Genomic DNA, 22,843 nt, shown 5'->3' with positions numbered 1-22,843 from the left:
AATATCTACATGCATATATTAAATTTAAACCAGAGTATGCTGATCCAGAAATGTTTCCCAATTAAGCACAGGTAAGTTCCAAGGCCAGAGAACCAGTCTGCCTTCCAAAAGAAGGAAATCTTTGGCTTTTGATTTCATCTTTCCCTTCCATTACTCAGTAAACAGATAAACAGATCTGCTGCATCTCAATTACCATTTAAGGTCTATTCTACATTCATTCCTTGACAAACTTAAATGTAAAACACTGAAAATAAACATATTACTCTTTCAAAACACCAATCCCATAATTCACTTTCAACTATCATTCTTGCCCACTAGATTAGGAGTTTCTGGGGGAGAGGAGGAGGGAGACATATGGAGAGGAGAAAGGGAAGAAAACTGATTCACTTAGAAGTTAAATTATTTCATCTTTTTTTATTACTTGACCTACTATTAAGACAATCTGTAACAAAAAGAATATATTAGCACATACAGTATAATCAGACTTTAAGCAGGAAAACAATACAAAATGGTCCTTCGGGCCATCTATACTTTCTAGAGTGTTATCGCATCAATTTCACTTACCAAGTCATTATTTCACAAGAAATAATGACTCCTACAGCCCCACATACCAACTAAGACAAATTGTGGCAATAGTGATTTCTCACATATACTCAGATTGCACAAAGATAAAGCTTTTTAAATGTGGTTAATTTTTAAATTTAGACTTAAGATTTCTTAGATTAAAAATAAAAGGGAGTAAACAGCAAACCAAATGATTGAAGAGCGAAACTCACTTCAAAAGCATTACAGGTTCTAAATACACATGAACATGACTATATACATATATGAAATTGCAAATTTATGGCATTCTAAAGAATTCATTGAAGTACAGTTTGGCATTGAACAAAATAAAATCAGCTTTAAGCAAACAGAAACATAACTTATTTTTTATTTTTTAAATATAAAAAGGTAGCTAAACACTAAGTACAGATCAGAAAACCCTCCTTTAATAGATTTTGAGAAATAAAAAACTTGTTATACGGCAGCTTTCTATTCCACACTAAAATGTAAATAAAACTTCTTTCCCATATTTATACTCCAAACTTAGTAACAACCTAAAAAGTGTTCAAATCTATGAAAGAAAATCTATCAAGACCAATTTAAATTACCTGGGAAAAGGTAGGAGAGGTGATTAATAATCAGCCAGTTGCACACAGATGGAAAATTGCTTGCAGTCACTCCCCAATATAACTCTACATTATATATAAATCACAATGAAAATAAAAGTGTCCACATTACAGAACTGTGAAATTGTGTTTTAAAAAATAAACTGTTGGGTATCATTGGTGCACATGGAATAATGTAACACATAAAGATGATACAGCTGGAAAATACTGAAATACAGTTAAGACTCAACACAAGTTTACTTAGAAAAAAAAGTTTGCCAAAGAAATAAAAGCTAGATAGGAAAGCAGAACTTTTCAGCAAGATGGCCTTTTAGACCAACTTGAAACAGATACATTCTATCCACCCCCCAACCCACCATAAATTCTAGTTAATGTAAAAAGGAGGGAAAAGGTTAAACCAAAGTAAACCTTTTTCCCAAATCTCATGCCCTACTGAATGCAGTGGGATAAAGATCCCAACACTGAACTCTGCCCACTTGGCATTTCTCCTGTTAACAATGTCACCTCCATTTTTCTGTTATGACATTTGTTACATCTGTTCTATTCCCAGCAAATCCAATGCCCTGGACTCACTGTTTTTTGAGCACAGATTATCCTGTAGTCATCTGAAGGCTGTACATTAACCAAAAGCTCTAAGTTAACAACCAAGAGTATAGACCTCAAATTCTTTTTCTCAATTCAGCATCTGATGATCAGTATTTGGCACTAGCTGGTTAAAGGTCTAATCAAAATTTGTGAGCTGAGGCAGATGTAGTTAAACTATAACCCAATATTTGCAGCCAACGATGTGGTTTTAAACTTAAAAGGCAGGTATAGATAGCCACAACCAAACACATTTCAGAACTTCAGGAAACATTAAGATATAAACAAAACCAGGCAAATTAGCTTGACAAAAATTCTGGTTAAAAACCGAACAGATCACATCCATCTGATAATTAGCAAAAATGGACACTTTTCCACCCTCACACTAGTTTAAATATAGGCAGATGTCTTTCTAATGCTAAGGTCTTTTCTGTATGCTTTTCCTAGTTCTCAGAGCTTAATGAAATCGTTTATTCTATAAACACAGCATATATGGCCACAGTCTGAAATAGCACATACCTGGAAAATTATGTCACTTAAAAAAAAAAATCTTATCCTATAATATCATTAGTCTATGGTGATTTATTTGGTGCAGGGATCTGCCCTCACCAAAAAGCATGGCACGCACTGCCCAGGCTGAATACTAACACTGCACAAACAGAAGCAGTAACAGCAAAGTCTCCAAAGAACTCTTTCTGTTTATTTAACTGTGTGTGAGCATTCAGTTAATGCTCCAAATTAAAAACGGTGCAATAGAAGCATTTTTAATATAAACAGACAATAAGCTACGATGCCAGTGGCCACGTGGCACTGCAAATAGGGAGAGTGAAGCAGTCTGCATGAATGAAGCATGGACTGGGGACAAGAAAAAAGGGAGGCGCAGGAGGCAGATTTCAGACAGACAGTGACACAAAACTGTTGTACTGCTGGATGTTTCGTTTGAGGATATCCGAGCATGGGCCCAGAACACGTTCAAATCTAGGTCGGTCCAGCTTCACACACTTCAAAGGACCACGAGCAACCACAGTGGCAGCGCGAGGACGATTCATGAGGAGTGCGATTTCCCCTGCAGAAGGCAAAGAGAGAGATGGGTAAGGGGAGGCTCATGCTACGAAACACACTTCCTTACAGGTACGCTTCTGAGAAAAAAGAGAAAATAAATCTCTCTCTTAATAACTTAGTAGAGGCCACACTATATCTGCACTTAAACCGGATAGATGAGATCATCAGTAACTTAATTATTAACTGAGTAAAGGTCAAAATCCCACACCATGTCTCTGTGACCCAAAAAAGACTGGAATTCAAAACTAAAATTCAGGAGAAGGAAAGACAAAATTATGAAAGACTGTAGTATCTTACTGAGAGGTGACAAAGAAACTACGCATTTATTGTTAGGGAATCCACATACCAAAATAATCAGAAGGCCCCAACCTGCCGACTTCAACAAACTCTTCCTCTTCTGACCGACGTTGCAGCACCGCAGCTGAACCCTGTAGTAAAATCACCAAAAAGCAAAACAAATATTTTCAAGTCCAGTGTGGCTTTTAAATATCCTATGCAATTTTAGCTACTTTGCAAATAAAGAAAAAATATTATTCAGCAGCTATTTTGAATCCTGTGTGCTCACACGATGAAAGACGCCTGAGAAGCAGCACTACATGAGCTTCAATTCCTATTTACCCAGCAGCCCCTACCAGAGGTTCTTATCAAGCCAACGTATGTATTTAAAAAGCTCAGACTTGAGTTAGCAAACTACAGCCAGAGCACTGAATACAAGCTCACTGCCTGTTTTTACAAATAAAATTTTACAGGAACACACCATTTACATGTATTGTCTATGACTGCTTTTGCATCTTTGCTACAGAAAACCTTATGGCTCATAAGGCCTAAATTACCTACCAACTGGCCCTTTTATGTAAGTCCCACAACCCCTGGTTTAAATAAAATCAATCAGTATCTACTGAGTTACATTCATAAAAAATCTGCTCTTTGGATCTGCAAGGGTATATGCTATCCATTTAAACAAGACAGTGAAGATATGAAACAGTAGCTTTAGAACTTACATACCTGCCTTTGATCCTTATTTGACAAATAGCCCAAACACATAATTTTAACAAGGATGGTGCAGAATCATCAGTTTGTTATGTTAAATGGTAGTTTTATTTGGCTTGTCTGATGAGGATTAATTTGAGAAGGTCAGAATTTGGTTATTATGTTATGAACAGTTCTTCCAGAATTCTGACTCAAACATTTAAAATGTGGTGGCATGGCAGAAAATCAAACATTTTGAAGTGAAGATAATTTTTAAATAAAACTATCAGGTATTTTTCAAAACTGAAGCTATGAATCAAAATTAGGCCTTTTTCTCTCTCCTATAATGAACAACTTTTTAAGTATCAAATGTAGGGCTCCACACCTCTAGAATAATGAAGAATTCATCCCCTGGCTCTCCCTGCACCACAATCTTCTGTCCATCTTCAAACTGGACAGGTTCCAAAGCATCAGCCACTGTGAGACGTTCCCACTTGTCCAGAGATTCTGGAAAGCAAGAATAAAAAGATTCTCTGTGTTACTAGTGTTGCTAAAAAACTTCAAAACAAGAAGTATAAAAGAGTCAACCAAACAGCCATGCCCATTTAACACTCTAGCAGTATCAGATTAGACAGGGCACCTGTCTTCAATTACTTCTAGTGTCCGCAAGATCTTCCTACTACTTTAAAACCCTTAGATCCTCACCTCTGTAGTCCAACGGCCAGGTAAATTTATACCAACTGCACCCCAATAGAAAGGGAATAAAAAAATGTAATTATTAAGTATTCCTAAAGACTGTCATTAATGTAAATCTGCAGTTACAGGACCCGAAAGTAATAGTGCCACCATCGTATTATTCCAGAGGTTCACAGAAATAACTTATCTTTCTAAATCCTCAGTTGACTTTATGAAATCAACAAGAACTAGAAATAACTTCTGTTCCCAAAGCCTAAACTAACACCCAAGACAACAGGCAAATGTAATTATTTCACATAAATAAGGGGGGAAAACTCACTTCACTGTACAGTGGAAGAAAAACTACTTACTGTCTTATAAAAATCACCATTTCTCCTCCCAAGAACAGGTTATAATGATGTCTCTAACGTCCACACATAATAAAATTCACAGAAATATCTTCAATTAACCTGTTTTACTCTAAATTTCAATAAACTTGCTTTTAAAAAGAAAGCCAGGAAACAGCACCTAATCCTTCTACAGAGGAAATGCATTCTTGGAAATACTCAACTTTCCTGAACCAATAAATTCATTGATGAAGCAAAAAAACAGAAGTCACAAGAGGAATAACAGTGAATGTCCAGTCAGAAGGAAAAACACATTTAGCCTGTTTCTCAAGGAGGAATGAGCAGCACTTAACTCCAGAAAGCTTTTTCCAGGTCCAATCATCTCTACTTAAGAGGTTTGTCATATACTAGCAAATTAAATACACCTTAACATCACTTGTTAGTGAAACTTCAACTCCGTATTTCGTGTCTTTTTCATTATTATTAGAAAAAAAAAAGTTGATAGTTTTTATGAAATACAATGGATTCTCAAGTTTCACTCACACTTCAATTGAACAATTCTCCATGCAACCCTCCAAAACTCACCTAAAATAGATACTTTACTAAGAAACTCCTCATACATCTTCCGCTTTCTCAGCGTGCTTCCCTATAAATGAAAAAAGTGAAAGTCATATCTCAAAATGTGTAATTACCACATAAGGCTGTAGAATATTAAAAAATAGAGAAGTCAAAGCTTGCTGCTGCTCTTGATTTCTGATTTTTCTTCATGTTGAAGAATGTTAAGTCCCTCTGTTCAGCTCAACAAAAAACTCTTAGTAACTTGTTCCTAAAAGTAGCACCAGGTATATGGTCAAAGAAGGGTCCTAGAACCACCAATTAGCGAAATGCCAAATGAGCAAATAATCCGTTCTCCCAAAAAATAACCAAGTAATATATGTTACTACAGATGAATGTATTTCCAGCCCAGGGTTACTTTCCCACAACCCCAATCCTCCACAAAATAAGGAAATGAAACTACTACCACTTACAGATGCCCTCCCCAAAGAGTGTCCCCCCAACTTAACCAAGCTATCTTATCTGCAGGTTTTGGTTTGTTCAATATATGTGGGGGAAAAAGACGGGGAAACACATAGTCCTCTATGATAAACATTCCTTACACAGTAAATTGCCTTGGCAACTTATGTATTTATAAACTTAAAAATATTTATATACATACACATATATATGGATGACTTATATTTATATATACACACACACATCCCCCCAAATACAGGAAAGTTTCAAAGCACATCTTGACAGCATATTATGTCAAACAGCCAGAAAGGCATCATACACATTTAAGAATGCCATTCAATATGACTGATTATCATTAACTGGAACTTACTCCAAAGCTACTCTACAAGTCTGTCACAAAGTTTTCAAAAAGTCTGACTATATCAGCAGAATGTTCCAACTGTCGTTTGTTCCTTTAGTGAGAGGGGACATGACATCTGCATTACTGGTAACACACTTGCCTTTAATAACTTTATGTAGTTGGAAGCAGCATGAATCAGGCTATCTTTTGTGTAAAGATGAGGTAAGTGAAGATCCACTTATTAGCAAATGGAGAGATCTCCAAACATGAGCTGACTCCATTAAATATACACATTTGTTTCCCATGTTATTTCTGGCCCAGTGTTTTAAAATACCAGTATCTCAAATGGCATAATGAATAGTGCTAAAATGTGCTCAATGCAAAGCAATCATTCAAAGGAATAGTCTCACTTTAATGTGGCAGTGTTACTCAAACATTAGTTAGTAGACTGTAATTCTAAATCACACTCCAAAAACCAGTCTTACCATAAGGATTCTTCTATAGCTGTCTCGGTCGATACCCCACAGTTTCACATTTGTCTTTGCTTTGACAGTGGCTGCCCTAGGTGTTCCATAAATCAAAGCAAGTTCTCCAAAACTCCCTCCTTCCCCAACACTGGTTGCCCATTCATTGTTGACATAGACCTAAGATGCAAATGACAAAGAAGTGGTGTTCTGTACATACACAAATGCATAAGTATTAAAAACCTGCAAAACTTTTTGAGGTCAGAATCCTGAACTCTGTTCACAAAAATATGTTTCTAAGTACACAGCAGAGCAAACAGTTGACTTCTGACAATGAATTAAGTTTAGAGTGTTTATAATTTCCTTGGTTTAATTATCTGATAAGAAAAAGGTACTCTGTAAGGATGATAAGGGGCAAAAAGGGGAACTAAGCATTAATAACCATATACACTTGAGAGTACTGTGCTGGGCACTGTGTTAAGCATTTTACTTGCATAAAGCACTAAATTTTCCAATAATCCTAGGAGAAAAATGCCAGTATCATCCCCATTTCATTTATAAACAAGACTTAAAGAATCAAGAGAGCTGTACCTAATCATAGATCTAGACTCTCCCTACCCCTGTCTTACTTCACAGCACGCACATACACCTTAACCACTACTCAAGCAAGTTATGAACTACTTGTCTAGCTAAAAAAATCACCTCACCTTCAAGTTTAAAATGTTTCTGTGTCATTAAAATATTTGGCAAAAGGGGTTGATGAAAACTGACACACAAGGATTACAATAGCCCTTCAGAAACCCTTAGAAGCAATAAATATCAACACACTGACTTTTAAGATTATCAACATATTCTTGCTATTATTAAATCTTACATCCATCTCTCCTTGATCAATGACATAGAAGTTATCCCCTTCATCACCTAAAAGAGAGGAGAGCAGTAAAGTTAGAAGCATATTAGAAATTAAAGAAACAAATTGAAACTATCAAATTAATGTAAAATAATAAATTTATTTTATAGAAGTACAGTGAGAGAAGAGTATTATAAATAAATTAACAGAATCTTTCAGAAAAAAAGCCCAGCAATATATTTTAAAAGTCATAAAGTCATCAATTTTTTTAGTCATCTCATGGTAAAGGATACCTCCAAAAAATTAAGAAAAAATAAAGCCACACACATACAAAGTTACTAACTGCTACAGCATCTATAATAACAAAACAAGAAACAACTCAAGAGCAGGGAACAAAATACCAGATTTTCTCTAAATGGAAAAATATATAGACTACAAAAGATAAAAATATATAGAGTACATAAGAAAGGAAAAAAGGAGAGATACCTAAAAGATTATATCCATGTTAGTGTATGTGGGCAAAAGGTAAGAATCTGTAGATGGTGTAGAACCTTTTAAAAAGATGAGCCATATGATGATAAATGCTAAGTGTTTTGCTTAGTTCCTAATTTATGAGTGGTTAATAATCAATATAAAGGCTATATGAAATATATATGGTTCTGAAATGCCATGTAACATTCTAAATAAAAATGCAGGAATTTCCTTTAACAGTTACTATAAACAAAATTTTATCAGATACTAGGGAAATATTAGTACAATAGCCAAGATATACAAAGAATCTAAATGTCCACTGATAGACCAAAAGATAAAAAAAGACGTGATACATCATACAACTGAGTATTACTCAGCCATAAAAAAGAATGAAATCTTGCCATTTGGGACAACATGGATGGACCTAGAAGGTATGCTAAGTGAAGTAAGTCAGAGTCAGACAAGACTACATAATTTCACTTACATGTGGAATATCTAAAAAATAAGCAAAACTAAAACAGGCTCATAAACACAGAAAACAGACTTGTGGTTACCATAGTTGTGGGTAGGGAGAGGGGACCGAAATAAGTAAAGGGAGTTTAGTGAGAATGTTTGGTATTTTGATCAAGGCAATGATTACATGAGCATACACACATCAAAATTCATCAAGCTGTACACTAAGATATGTGCATTTTATTATATGCATCTCAATTTTAAAAAAATTTTATCAGATACCAGGGAAATATTAGTCTCTTAGGGAATGTATGCCTTTTAACTCAGAGATTTTAATTGAGAAAAAAAATAGGAAAATCTGATAGCATAAACAGAAGGAAAATGGTTGGCTGAAAGAAAAACAAACTTCACTTTAAAAAAGATCCCTTCCCATAGTAATGCTGCACACCATGAAAGCAGCATATCCCTTACCTTGCTGAATAACAGTTTCTCCAGCAATAAAGGAAACTGGAAACATGGCATCAAAAATATCACTGCAAGGGAGAAAAGGCCTCAGGTTATATAGTTCATGTGCCTCTTCTATGGATTTCAAACATTAACCTTAGAATAAAAGCTCCCATGGTTTCAGTCCAGAATGTCCAAGTGAACAATTATAAAGAGCCCCTAAAACTTGAAACAATGATAAGAATAGTTTGGGACTACAGATTTACTGGAAAAAGACTGTTTAACAAAGAATCTATACCCACCTCCTCTCATTATCATCAAGATGTGAAAAGAGCACATTCTTTTCAATGGCTTTGGCTAAAGCAGCCATTGTCTTATAATCTTTTGGTATAACCTAGAAAAGAATAGAAAGTCAAATGGCAATTCCATAAACCAAAAACATTTCATGTTTGAACATGCAATTTAATTAAATATCAAGCTGCATTATAGTATTTTTAAAAGACTTGAGTATTTTCAACACGACACATTTGTTCTACCTTTGATTCACAAAGTACTCAACAAATACTAATTAATCCCCTTGCCTACAACCTGGACTGTATTTAAAGGTTGGTATTTAGTTCCCAGTCAACAACTAAACAAAAAATACCTCAACCAAGGTCATTATTCTGAAGCAAGAACAATCGCTTCATGACAATAAGTCATTTTTTAAACTGTGATCATGTACTATTAGTTTCACAAGCCTCTTGCCAGGACAATATTCTCTTTGCTCTGCAGGTTAATAGCATGACTCAAAATGGCAGGCTGGCTCTAAGGCAGAGCCAACTAGGATAAATAAAACTTATAGGATAAAAGGTTAAATAAAATCCACAACATGAACTATATATAGGATGCCAAAAGTTGATGCAATTCAACAGAAAAAGAAGTACTGCCTGCTTCTTCTACAAAACAACAAAAAGGAAAAGAAAATACAATTACTCTTTTATAATCACTGTTATTTCCTTTAATGACTTGTTATTACAGAAACCTGCTCCCCAGTACCCAACCAAGCACTGTACAGAATGGAATATGAAACATCCTGCTTTTCTTTCTATGCAAAACACTGCGTGCATTCAGCAAAGGAGACTAGATGACTATCACACGGTCCCAAGAACATTTCCCCAATGTTCACATAGCAAAACGACCTTTCTGACATAGGATGCAGCATCTTCCTCCGTGTAGACCTCAGCACTGATAGCACCCCGTCGCCTCCGGCCCTTAACCACAGGATTAGGTGGAGGAGGAGAGATTTCATCCTCCCTCGAGTCAGCACGGGTGCTTGCTTTCTGCAGATTCTGAATATGTTTTGCCTCCTCCTGAAAAAAGTTTTAAGTTTATAAAATGAGATCCTTCAGCACGTAAAGTTGCTATTCTATTTCAATGACAGTCCACCTCAGTCACTTCAAATCTCTTTCTCTGTTACCAGTGTGAAAGTTAAGGGGAAAAGACTAATTCCAAATGAGAAACAATGGAAAGTCAAGTCTGACAAGAAATACTCTGAAAGAGCCATGTTGTTTCTCACATGATAATAGATACCATACTTATTAATAAACAAAAGCCATTAGTATAAGGACACATAATCTGAAGTAAAAAGTTAGTCTTCATAGTAATATATTGACAACAATGATTTATAATGCACAAAACAGTAATGAACTGCAGAACAAAATCCTGGGAAATTAGGTTTCTGTATGCTGCTAACAGATTAGCGTGAGGGAACCCACCCCTCTTGCCCTGAAGAATGTTACTTAGGAATAACCACTGAGCACAGCAAAGTAATACAAGAATGTCTAGATTACTGGGTCATTTCATTAATTCAGTAAGTATTCTCAGGATCTGACATGCCAAGTCTATACTATACTAGGCAAAGAGAATACAAAAAAACAATAGGAGAGGGTCCTGAGCCTGTGAAATTCATATTCTAACTGGAGTCTCAAATACAAACAAATAATGAAATGATGTGACAATACCAAGAATTTAAGTAAGATCAGATCAGATCAGATCTAAAAATACTTCTGCCAAGAGAGCTATTACAAAACATTCTTTATTATCAGGATTTACATGTGAAATTTAAACAAATTTTCACCTTTTAAAAATTTATTCAACAAATTCATGTCAAAACTGAGATGAACTACTGAACACTCCTATTTTTCAGATCGAGAGCCTTAAAAAGAAATTCCCTCAGGTCTGCAGTAAAAAATGAGTTACTAAGCCTGACAAAATGAAAGAAAAAAAAAACGTGTTATCTACTGCTTTCCCATTCAACTCATGCTCCACTATTTTTCTAAACCATCTTACAAATTCTGTATGAACTTACTAGCACTTAGTATTTCAGAAAATTGTTTTGAGAAAAGAAATTGTGGATATGCCTACTTTTTCTCCTACATGGTACTCAGCCCTGCTTTTAGAATCGAGACAAAAAAAAACTATATGCAGCAAGAAAAGTCTAGTATGATAATTGTCAAGGAATTAATAGTGTTAATTTCTGTTAGAATCATGTCTTGATTTTCTTTGGGGGGAAGGTTGGTTTTGTTTTTCTCATTTCTCTGGATTTTCTCATTTTCAATTAAGAAAGAATATGAAAAACATGTAACAAAAATAAATTAAATATATTTGTATATTTAATTCAGATGTACTTTCTTCCTGACCAAATAAGCTGGTAATTCTACTTAAAGGAATTTCTTCTAAAATAGGCAGATATGTGAAATGATATATACACAAAGTTATTGATTGTACGATTGTCTGTAATAGTAAAACACGATAAACGACCAAAATGGTTATCAATGGGGTGATTAAATAAATTATAGTATATAGATACAATGGAAAAGAACAGGAAGCTCTTTTATATATGAATTGGTCTGTAAATGCCCACCTATTATCTATGGAACACCGGCTGCATTCATGACCAGTGGGGAGGAGGAGGTTTTGCTGTTATACCCTTTTGTACCTGCAGAATTTCCAATCATGTGCAAATATGTAACCAATTTTTAAAAATACATTTTTTAAAAAGCTTACTTCATTTCATTCTGGTAATCCCAATAATCAGTAAGGTGTTTCCATTCCATATTAACACAGAACTATAAATCTCAAGTCTCCCCAAAGTTCAAAGTTTAATGAAACAATAAATGAAAACACAAATTCTACTCCCAAATTTGTCACTGCCATTTCACAAAAACTTCATGAAGGATTTCACAAATGGTATCTCATTTGTAACTGTAATCTAAATAAATTTTTAAGATAACTTTGAAGTACCAAAAGCATTTTGATTTTAATACTATTTCATGAACTCTCATTAACATCATGCAAACGTAATCGTGATTACTCAGAACCATTAATTAGATCATAAAATTCTAATATGTATTATTTTACATTTTTATATCCTTTTTCTTGCTGTCATTCTGCTGTCAGTCTTGTACCTCTTCAGTTCCCTCACTAATTAAAATAAAAGCAAAAAAACCCACAAACAGACAAACCCTCCCATGTCTACTTACTGGCTAATACAGCATTATGCTCTAGAGTTTTAAGTTCAAATTCTGTCCCTACCACTTACTTGGTATGTTTTCAATAATTATTCGTTCCCTCCCTGCCCTTGCCATTCCATTCTCCTCTGTAAGTGAAGGAAGCTTCCCACTCCAATGACATGGGGCGTGGCCTTATGACTTGCTTTGCCCATAGAATGTAAGAGAACATGCCACACCATGTCTGCTGTATTACAGTATGGTTCTGCCCCTGAGCTTCTGATCCCTCTCTGCCTTGAGAAAAGCATGCTCTATATAGTGACTGCTCCTTCCACTGAGCCCTAGAACAGGACATGTGGAATCAAGATGACAGAAGAAGCTGAACCCAGAAAAGCTGCATATGACCAAGAAATTAGGTCTTTTGTATTAAACCTCTTAAATGTGGGGGTTGTATATGGCTACAGCAAAAGCTAACTACTACATGGTATGACCACACCCAAAGTGCTTAGTTTCTTAGTTTTACCTGCTACCTCTATAAAATGGTCATAAGCACCTACCTCACAAGTTTTAAATAATGAGTCTGTATGTATGTAAAGTGCTTCCCATAGAACTTGGCACACAAGAAACAATCAATGGTCATAGCTATTAGAATGCCTCTGATCCCTAATGCAGGCAAGGTTCTAATAAATATATGCATAAAAGGGGACTCAAATTCCAGGTGATAATCTGAAGTAAAACACAGAAACTTTCAATGGGCTAACTGTGAAAATTCAGGGTGCATTTCTTACTGACTAGCTGAAGGTACCAGAAACACAACCCTTGATTAACACAGGGAAGGAAGTGACCAAAACGTGACCATGTACTTTTCAGGCCTATAAACCAACCAATGTATAGAGCAATGATCTGTTGAAAAGTTCAAAATCTAGTAACCTTAAAGTGATATATCTATATTCAACCCGAGCTAAAGAAATACATGCAAGTGAACAAAGACCCTTGAATTGTAGTAAAAAGTGTGTTAAGCTGTGATATTTATTTAAAGATAAAGAAATCCACACCAAATCTAAAAATCCCATCTGCAACAAAATCGCTTTAATTCCTGCTTTCACCTCAGTTAGTGCTTAAACAGTGCTATGGTAACTACAGGCTTGAAAACTTAGCACCACACACTCAGCACTCCCTATAAAAAGACACACACTTAATGTCTCACCAACTTCATCCCTTCATTTGATGGCTTCTATTGATGTCCAGAGAAGAGGGATCACCTTACAGTGACCCATTTCAGAAGCAGATCTCCAGGAACGCACTTATTTCAAAACAGGGAACGTCCATAGCAGCCTAGCTCTACAGTACTTTAACGTTTGGAAAGTGCTTAAATAAGAGAAAACAGAACTTTCTACCACAATTCCAAACAGCAAAGCTATATTCACAGGGACTGGTTACTTGTTTGTTATGGTGTTCAAATTATTCTAATCATGGTACTAAACACCAATTTTTACAAACAGCTTCTCAGGAAAATAGTAGAAAAAATTCCCCATCCGTAAGCAATTTTAGTATAAATCTTACTACAAACAGATTTACTAATAAATTATGCTGAGAAATTGCCCAAACCAGTGGGATACATTACAAATATTTCTATTATACAATTAATTAATGATTATATATACCTAAGAAAAGCATCCTAATTGTTCATAATCATTCTGAACCACATCAAAACTACAATATGTGTAAGAAAACCTGTAAACTTCACTCATTTACAGAAGCAAATCAAACTCCTCAAACATTTAATGACCCAGGCTTTCTCATTCATCGTTTCTTGAGGGAGTTGAAGCATTGTCCTTGATGCAAAAATACCATATACCTAGGTCACACCCCACACATAGAGATGGACAACAACGAACAAAAGTTGGATTAAATTTTCCCAAAAGGAAAACAAGTCTTAACCAAAACTGTAAATAAAATAAAATTTTGACAACCATCAATCTTGCTGTCTCTGCTCTATAGTCAATTCATCTGAGATATATTCTACAATAAAAAAGGACTTCACTAATTCAGAATTTCTGATATATCAGTCACAAGCTACATTCCAATATTTCATTACACTGGTTTACAAAGGTGGGGTAAGATTTAAGTTTATTTAATTGGTGAAAAAGAGAAAAGCATTAACTGCTTTCAAGTACGGTCAAATTTCTCATTTCATACAACTCAACACAACTGCTGTACTATTTCTGATAAATTTATATAATTTGTTATTTTATTTAGTCAGTTTTATGTATTAAATAAAATGGTTACAAAGAACAATGTTTGGAAATGCTTTGTTAGCGAAATAAATTTAGCATAGGATGTTTTGATGAATTCTAGTGATCATAAAGTTAAAAATTACTACAAATGCCTTAACCCATTTCTTTCTTGAAATTATATTTTAGACTTATTTGGTCAGAATTCCTTTTCTTCCGAAACACAAATTAGCGACAGTTTACAGCATTACAGCTAATACCTGACAGGATCATCTCATCACCTCCCCACATTTATTTTTACCTTCTCCAACCTCTCAAAATATTCCCTGAGGAATGCCATAGGTCTCTCGGGTCGAGCAGTGCACAGCTGCACAATAGAGTCCTTGAGCAGAGCCTGGATGTTGTGCTTCTGGACGTAGAGCTCACATTCCCGGAGGCTGCGCTCCTCCTCACTAGCGGCAGTGCTGCCAGACGCCATGGTTCTCTGTGAGGAAAAATACACACAAGCTTGTGTAAAGTATTTACAAGGAACCGATGCCAATTTGGCCTTTGACTTAATAAATTCATTAGGCAATATATTGACAAGAAATTTTTTTAAGTGGATTTTTTTTTTAACAGGAAGGTAGGGGAATCAAGTATGTAAAAAAATAGCCTTCTTCCAAATTAGTATTTCATTTTTGTTCCTGCTGCAGGATCTAGGCTCTGCAGGCAGCAACAGAAGACGCATTAACCTCAGCTCCTGGGAGGAAGCATGAGCCACTATCCCCTGCCACCGAGGCGGGCTACTGAGGAGTTGGGCCCTTGAGGGACTTCCATTCAGTTCTCCCCCTGCAAAAGACATCATAGTGTCGTGCGCAGTGTGTAAATGGTAAACAGGACACAGAATTACAAGGGCACATAAGTGGCTCAAATGAAAGCAAGCAAGCACAATGAAGAACAACTGACATTCCCTATCGATAACTCCTATCCCAGGGGAGTGTCCTAATATCACCAATCAAACCCCTGGAGCGAAGAATCTGATTAGCCAACTAGGAGTGTAACCAAAATTTTTAAAAACACAAAGGAAATGCCAGATGAGTTTTGAGAAATCCCAGATGAGTTTTAAAAGCAACCTTTTATTCCCGAGTCTTTTACCAGATTTCAGCCCTAAATGATAACACACTTGCCCGCTGGTAAAAGGGAACAACCTTTATAGAAAAAACAAAAAACAAAAAACAAAATACCTTATCAACCAAATGACAAAAAATGTGAACAGGAAATGTCAGAACATTTTCTTCATTTGGACAGAAAAATGTTAAAATATGTTAAGTTTTAAACCTATGTGAAGATCAAGCAGATAAACTGCATTTAGTGAATTACAGAGGGCTCAAACTACCTTGAATGTGAAGTAAAACACATAGAAATACAGTGAGCACCTAACCTTACCCTGGTATTGTTTACTAACAACAGAGTCACAAACTGTTTTCCAACTCCTATTTACTAAGCAATTAAGATTAGAAAATAAAAGCGAGATCTCCTTCAGTATGCAACCGAATTCAATACTACTAGATCTTTTCCAAATGCACAAAAACTACTGAGACCAAACTCATAAGTTCAAAAAGGGAAAGAAACACCAGAGTAAAAAGCTACAAGTGCTCTTTGGCCCTCATTTTGTTCTGACAACTTTCACAATAAAGGTCAATAACTGAGTAGACAAATTCAGACCATGAGCATGTTTGTAGCTCCCTGACAAGTACATAAATCAGAAGCCACAGAAAAAGAATCATGCTGCTACTTCAGAAACAGTATTTTAAAAAAATCATTTACTTTAGGATAGATTTATACCAGCCACTGTAGAATTTTCTGCATTTCAATACCAAAGTCCACAAGAACAATGATAAGTCAGATCTTACAGGCTTCACAAAGTTCAGAAGTATTTCAGGAATATCAGTGTATGCATTCAATTGATCAGAGAAGTTCTTGACAGATCAGGTCTTTGGCTGGTAGGAATGAGAGTACTGGGGGTCTAAGAGGTAAAACTGGTTTTTGGTTGAAAGAAAGTAATGTTATTAAAAAAGACCAAAAAGATGCCACATCCACAAAAACGCCCTAAGGTTAATGCAGTCACCATGTGAACCCTTGCATATCCAAATTTCATGGTCTTAGTATTTATCGCGTATATCTAGACTGACTCTGTACTTAGTTTTAAAAGCCCCGCAATTAATTTATCTTCTCCCCACCAAAAATTAACTACTTTAAGACTTTCACTACACTGTCTATTCATGACAACAGTCAAAATCCTTCTTCTGTAAATTGTGTTAAAATTCAGTTTCAAAAGGATTAAGTTTGAGAAAATATTTAAAACGCTTTGAGAAACTTGCTGATTCAGATCGCAGCCCCTCCGAACACTTCATTGGGGTCATCTTGAGGAAGTAATTATCTTTCTTTTCTCTGCTGAAAAGACCAACTCGCTTGGCAATGTCCCAAGTAGGTAAGTCATGTGGCATCACACCTGCACCGGGCTGGGGGGGTTAAAAGGTGCCGCGTACGTATTTTCAACAGGAAGGACAGGAAAGTGCCCTTCACTTCACTTAGCCCAGAGTCATGGCCACAGAATTCAGAAGAGAAGACAACCCTTCATCCCGCTCTAGTCGGAAGGCGTTAACGGTGACGAGAAGACCTCGCGGGTGGCGGGTGGCGGGTGGCGGGTGGGGAGGAGGTGAAGACCGGGAAAGGAAAGGTGGTGGCGGGAACAGAAGGACATTTAGGGGCCAGCCTAAGACCATCGTTGCGGGAGGGGAGAGCAATCAGGAAGAAATGGAACTCGGACTGCTGGAGACGACCAGGAGAGCGGCAAGCGAAATGAAAACTGCCGGATCTTAACATCCGCCAGAAACACTGGTGAAAACGACGGCAGATGCTGGGAGAACCGAGCTCCTGCCCTTCAGGAAACGGGGGCGGGCGGGCGAGGAGGCCGCGGCGCGCGGAGGCGGAGGCGGCGGGGCCGCGGAGGGACGCGGGCGGGACAAGGGGGCGCGCGACGCCGCGGCTACCAGCCCCGGCCGAGAGACGTCGGCGACGGCCGGGGGCCTCGGAGGTGCACGCTCAGGCCCGGGGGCGCGGCCTGGGGCGCAGGGTCTGCGCGGAGGCGCCCGCCGGGGCCGGGGAGGGGCAGGGGGTGCGGCCGTCCCCCTGCAGGTCGCTCCCAGCGACGCCATTTTGGATCGGTCCGGCGCCCCCAAACGGGCAGCGGGAGGGCGAAACTCGCGCCGCCGGGACTCCACGCCAACCCCACTCACCTAGGGATGGGCGACGGAGGGCAGGGGCCTGTGGGTGCGAGGCTGCGGCTTGCTGAGCTCTGAACGCGTCCCTCCAAGCTCGTCTCCACTCGGCGATAACGGCTGCGCGGCGACTCCACCGGAAACGACCCGGCTGTAACCAATCAGCGCTCGGCTGCTGACGTCAATGCGCCTCGTTCTGGCCGGAGCTGTCGCCTTGGCAACCTTAAAGGCGCTGCCGCAGCCGTCCCTTCCCCGCCCCTCCTTGAAAGCCCCTCACTTCTGCTCACCCTAGAATCGTTCCTTCTCTGCTTTTTAAATATTGTACCTCGTTCGCTGTCCGCAGCGGCTTCCTCACGCCCGCCTCTCGCCCTCTCCGCACTCTCTCTAGCCGGCGCTTCTCTCCTTCTGTTCACCTGCCCGCGTCACCTGTTCCGCACTGAAGGCCTCAGGTCCCCTATATTCTTGCTTCTGCTCGCGCTCTGTCTCCGCGCGGCCTTCGGGAGCTTTCTGTCCTCTGCTCCGCTCCTCTGCTCTCCCCGCTCACCCTCCTGCCTCCCGCCTCTGCCTTTTCTCCGTCCGTCCCGCGCCCACGTGGGGCGTCTCGGATGACCGGGGGGCGACTCCGCCCTGTGGCCCCTGCTGGCGGCGGACGCGGGCCGGAGCGGGGAGACTCGCGCCGTTGCCAGGCCCGGGAGGAGGCGGTCGCCTGGCGGATCTGCGGCAGCTGCGCCGCGCGCGCGGGCGGATGCCGGGACGCATAGGCCCGGCCGTGCATCCTGTGCCGGCCTTGCCGTGCGGACCTCCGGGCACTGGCCGGCCATCCGGTCCAGGAAATCTGAGGCCTGCCAAGTGTCTGCTTGGCACGTCGGGCTGCTCTCCCCTCCGGGGGTGCTGTCGTCAGTAGAGGCCGTGCCGTCCCTATGGGCGCAAGTCACTGGCAAGGGCTTTGTCAGGGTCCGGGAGAGGCCTGAGTCCTGCTAGAACCTGATATGTTGTCCCCCATCATCGCGCCTGACCCCGCTGAGAAGTACAAAGCGTGCAGATTGGCACAGACCCTCTGCGACCACACAAGAAATCCCAACTGCCCGCAAAAGCTGCGTGATGATGGGAGAGGGAGGGACTTCTTCACTGCTTCAACCATTTTTTTCCATCAGAGAATCTTCGAGGAGGAAGAAAAGGGGAGCAGGGGAGAGCTTTAGACGTATGAAGTCGCTAACTGAACGAAGAAGGCCCTTGGCGGACCGTATCCTTGTGTCCCCCTGGTACCTACCTGTTGTACCGGTGGTATATAGCTCTAAGGCTGTAGGTATAAAACACGCGATAGATTTAACACTTAACACAAATAATATATGTAAATATCTCAATTTTTATGTTGGTTCTAGGTTGAAATGGTCATATTTTGGATATATTAGGTTAAATATTAAAATGAATTTCGCCTTTGTTTTTTCAATGCACCTCTTAGAAAAATTGCCATTACAGATATGGCTCGTGTTATATTCTGTTGGACAGCACTGCCCTATGCCAACTGCACCCCTAAATTCACCAGTCTGATATGGGGCCTGCTCATGAGAGCATTTCTTTTATTTAGTCATGGTCAGCCCTGCTTAGGGGAAGTCAAAGGAAGCAAACATCAGAAGGGCCCTTTAGGACTACAGGATGTGAATGTGGGAGAGAAGCCTCGCCCACCCACTCCCCTGCTCTCTGACCACTAGCCTTTTACCAGGTATGGGTGGAATGGGGGACAGCGCCTAAGCCATACAGAATTTCACCCTTGTCAGTACAAAGGCTAATAAACTGAACCCGAAACTGGCAAGCAGGAGAGGAAATTGGATAGCATTGAGCAGGCCCAGTCATGTTCTAAGAAGAAAACACTGCAGTCAGATAAATCTGAGTTGGGTTGCAGGCTCTGCCATACCCAGTGATTGACTTCATCTCCATGAGCCTGTTTCCTCAACTGTAAAAGGATAAGCAGGACTACATGCTAAAAAGTTAATTTGATAATGATAATAACAGCACACATGTCCACAACACATACTTTGTTCTTGGCACTGTTCTAAGTGCCTCATACACAATAATTTAATCCTCATAGTAATTTTGTGTGTATTACTATTGTTATTGTTACAGAAGGAAAATGAGGGCATAGAGAAATTAAGTGACATACCCAGAGCCACACAACTAGTGTGGCTCACACCCAGGCAGTATGAATCACTTAGAAGCGATTCTCCAATGCAGTCTACGATGTGTCCGGCATAGTGTAGGATGCAGTAAATAAGCGCTAGTTTACTTCCCACTTCTCCCTCTTTCTAAAGAACCACCCAAACTACAAGGTTAAGACAGAGTTGTACTGTGTCCCACCGTTAGTGTTACCTTCTAAGACAGGCAAGACACTCTGAATAGGGAAACAAGCTGGCAACATTGAGCAGAGCACTTTGAATGACAGCTGCTTCCTTGCTAAGGCCGGGGTGCGTGTCCCCATTCAGCTGCATTCAGACACCAGTCCAGCCACAGGCCATTTCCTGTGTCCCTCGTGCTCAGTCTTGTTCTGGTTGCCAAATCCCCCTATGCTGGGGCTTTAAAAGACAGAAAGAGAAATGGGCAGTAGCTAGTTGCGCCTGGGGGAGAATTCAGTGAGACAGCTGTTCTGAAAGACCAAACAGCCTCAGTGGTTTTCCAAATGGTGGGAATATGCTTTTTCAGTGCCTCTGTCTGCTGTAAGAGTAAAAGCATGTAAATTACATTTCCCCAAAGACAATTGTTCCCCTCTAGATTCTGTGTGGTTTCCTCTTCTCCAGAAGCCTTCTGCCCTTGATTCCAAAGACTCCGTTGGCCTTTCCTTGGGCCTATATTCTTGAAAAACCCAACAAAATAAGTTTCTAGGGTAGTGAGGTTCTAAGTAAATTTTTCTCTTTAAAACAAAATTCCCACATTGCTGTTATACTATTTGTGAAACAGTAACAAACCATTTTAAAAGCAAAATAAACCTTAGTAAGCAGAACTAAGCAAGCCAGCACATCAAAGGAAACAGCCCTTTGATGACCCATTTCTTAGTGTTTCTTATGCTTAAAGTTTCCATTGGCTAAAGACTGGTCCTCGTAATTTAGATTTCCAAGGAGAACTTTTCAGACTATTACCACCTATTTGCAGTGAGCAGTGGTGCCAAGTGTTCATGCTTCTTGCGGAGCCCAAGGGGGCGATTTCCAACAGAACCCGATTCCAGCAAGCATTCGAACGCCGGAAGTCTCCCTACTCTTCCCGCTGGCGTAACGCTTATCTAAACTGAGGAGGAATGTTTCACTTCAGCACAAATTGAAAATCATAACCACAAAACCAGAAGAATGGCAATCACGGGTCGCTTCGTAAAGAGTTTTCCAAGTAAAAACATCTTCATCCAAATCTTGTCTTCATCCAAAATAGTGTGTTTAAATCTGCAATCTTCACCAAGAGATAGAGAGCTGCATTTGAGTCTCCAGAGAAACAAACCCGATAGGATGTCTATAAACACAGAGAGAGAGAGATTTATTTTAAGGAATTAGCTCATGCGATTGTGGGCGCCGGCAAACCCCATATTTTGGGGGCATGCCGGCCTGCTGGAAACCCGGGGGAAAATCAGTATTGCAGACTCAAGCCTGAAGGCAGTCCGGACACTGAACACCTTCCTTAAGGAACCTCAATCTTTTCTCGTAAGGCCTTCACCTGATTGCATGAGGCACCCCCAAATTAGAGAGGGTAAAGCTGCCATAAACATTCATGTGCAGATTTTTATGTGGATGTGTTTTCAACTCACTCGGATAAATTCCAAGATGCACAATTACTGGATCAGATGGTAAGAATATGTTCCATTTTGTAAGAAACTACCAACTTGTCTTCCAAAGTATCTATACCATCTTGCATTCCCACCAGCAATGAATGACAGTTCCTGTTACTCCACCTCCTCAGTAGCATTTGGTGTTGTCAGTTTTGAATTTTAGGCATTCTGTTAGGCAGGTAGTAGTATCTCATTGCTGTCTTAGCAATTCCCTAATAGCATATGATGTTAAGCATCTTTTTATATGTTTATTTGCCATCTGCATATCTTTGGTGGGATTAAGATCTTTTGCCCACTTTTAAATTTCATTGTTTTCTTGCTGAGTTTTAAGAGGTTTTTTTTTTTGTATATTTTGGATAAATTTCATGTGATTTCCACATGTCACATTCTTTGATTTTTTCAAAATTTAAACATATAAATACTACTCTTAACCTTTGAGCTGTACAAAAACATGTGGTGGGCCAGATGCAACACTTAGGCAACCCCTGCCTTAGAAATCTGGATGTTCTTCTTTGAGCCACTGGGGATTCATTGAATGGTTCCATGGAGGGAAGAGATGTGACCAAGAACTCACTTCAGTACTTTGTCTATAAGGAAGCAAAGGCAAGAGAAGGAACAGTGAGGAGCAAGGACACTTGTTAGGAATTTGCTGCAATTATCCAGACGAGGGGGTGATGTCATAAACTAAAGACATGGTGATGCAGGTGAATAAAGCGGGGCAAAGTCCAGAGTTAGCAAGGAAATGGGTGATAGAGCCGAGAGACGGATGTGGAGGATGCAGAAGAAAGGGGACTCAAGGATGATGCTAGGTTTCTGAGTAGGACAATGAATTAATGCTGCTGCCATTGATTGATTCAGAGAACCCAGGAGGAGCAGCGAAGTTAGATGGGGTGGTGCTGGGCTCCGCATGGGGTATTCTGGGTTTGAGGGGCTGTCCAGTTGCTTGTTGGTTGAAAGTCCAGGAGAGAGCTAAGGGCTTTGAAGTCATCAACTTATTAATTACAAAGCCATGGGAATGAATGAAATCCCTCTGGTAGAGGGTTTTGAGAGAGAAAAATAGGGAAGAAGGTAGCATGAGGAGGGGGCCTAGGATGAGAGGATAAAGGGATGTTGGGTACTCAGAAGGAACACTGAGAAAGCAGGCAGCAAACCAGGAGAGGGTGAGGGTACAAAAGCCAAAGGAGGTGAGCTTTTCAAGAAGGAAGCTCCTTCT

General features: G+C 39.4%; 1 protein-coding gene across 3 annotated transcripts; it reads right to left on the bottom strand.

The window, feature by feature from the left end:
- Positions 1 to 394: 394 nt before the first annotated feature.
- PRKAR1A (protein kinase cAMP-dependent type I regulatory subunit alpha) lies at positions 395 to 18,558 on the bottom strand. Of its 3 annotated transcripts, XM_036997088.2 has the most exons (12): positions 18,151 to 18,550; positions 17,844 to 17,976; positions 14,867 to 15,049; positions 10,022 to 10,192; positions 9,143 to 9,234; positions 8,868 to 8,929; positions 7,497 to 7,543; positions 6,644 to 6,802; positions 5,390 to 5,450; positions 4,168 to 4,289; positions 3,160 to 3,241; positions 395 to 2,817 (listed from the first exon to the last, which is right to left on the bottom strand). In XM_036997088.2, the coding sequence occupies exons 3-12, from the start codon at positions 15,041 to 15,043 to the stop codon at positions 2,645 to 2,647; spliced, it is 1,146 nt and encodes a 381-aa protein (XP_036852983.1). In that variant the 5' UTR covers positions 15,044 to 15,049; positions 17,844 to 17,976; positions 18,151 to 18,550; the 3' UTR covers positions 395 to 2,644. The 3 variants fall into 3 exon arrangements, with proteins under 3 accessions (XP_036852983.1, XP_036852984.1, XP_036852982.1); XM_036997089.2 differs by lacking the exon at positions 17,844 to 17,976 and having other exon boundaries at positions 18,151 to 18,558; XM_036997087.2 differs by lacking the exon at positions 18,151 to 18,550 and having other exon boundaries at positions 17,844 to 18,116.
- Positions 18,559 to 22,843: the final 4,285 nt, after the last annotated feature.

This window comes from Manis javanica, chromosome 4, assembly GCF_040802235.1.
Source record: "Manis javanica isolate MJ-LG chromosome 4, MJ_LKY, whole genome shotgun sequence".
Classification (NCBI taxonomy): Eukaryota; Metazoa; Chordata; class Mammalia; order Pholidota; family Manidae; genus Manis; species Manis javanica.
Note: the sequence above shows the minus strand (reverse complement) of the source record. Positions and strands in the feature narration are given on the sequence as shown.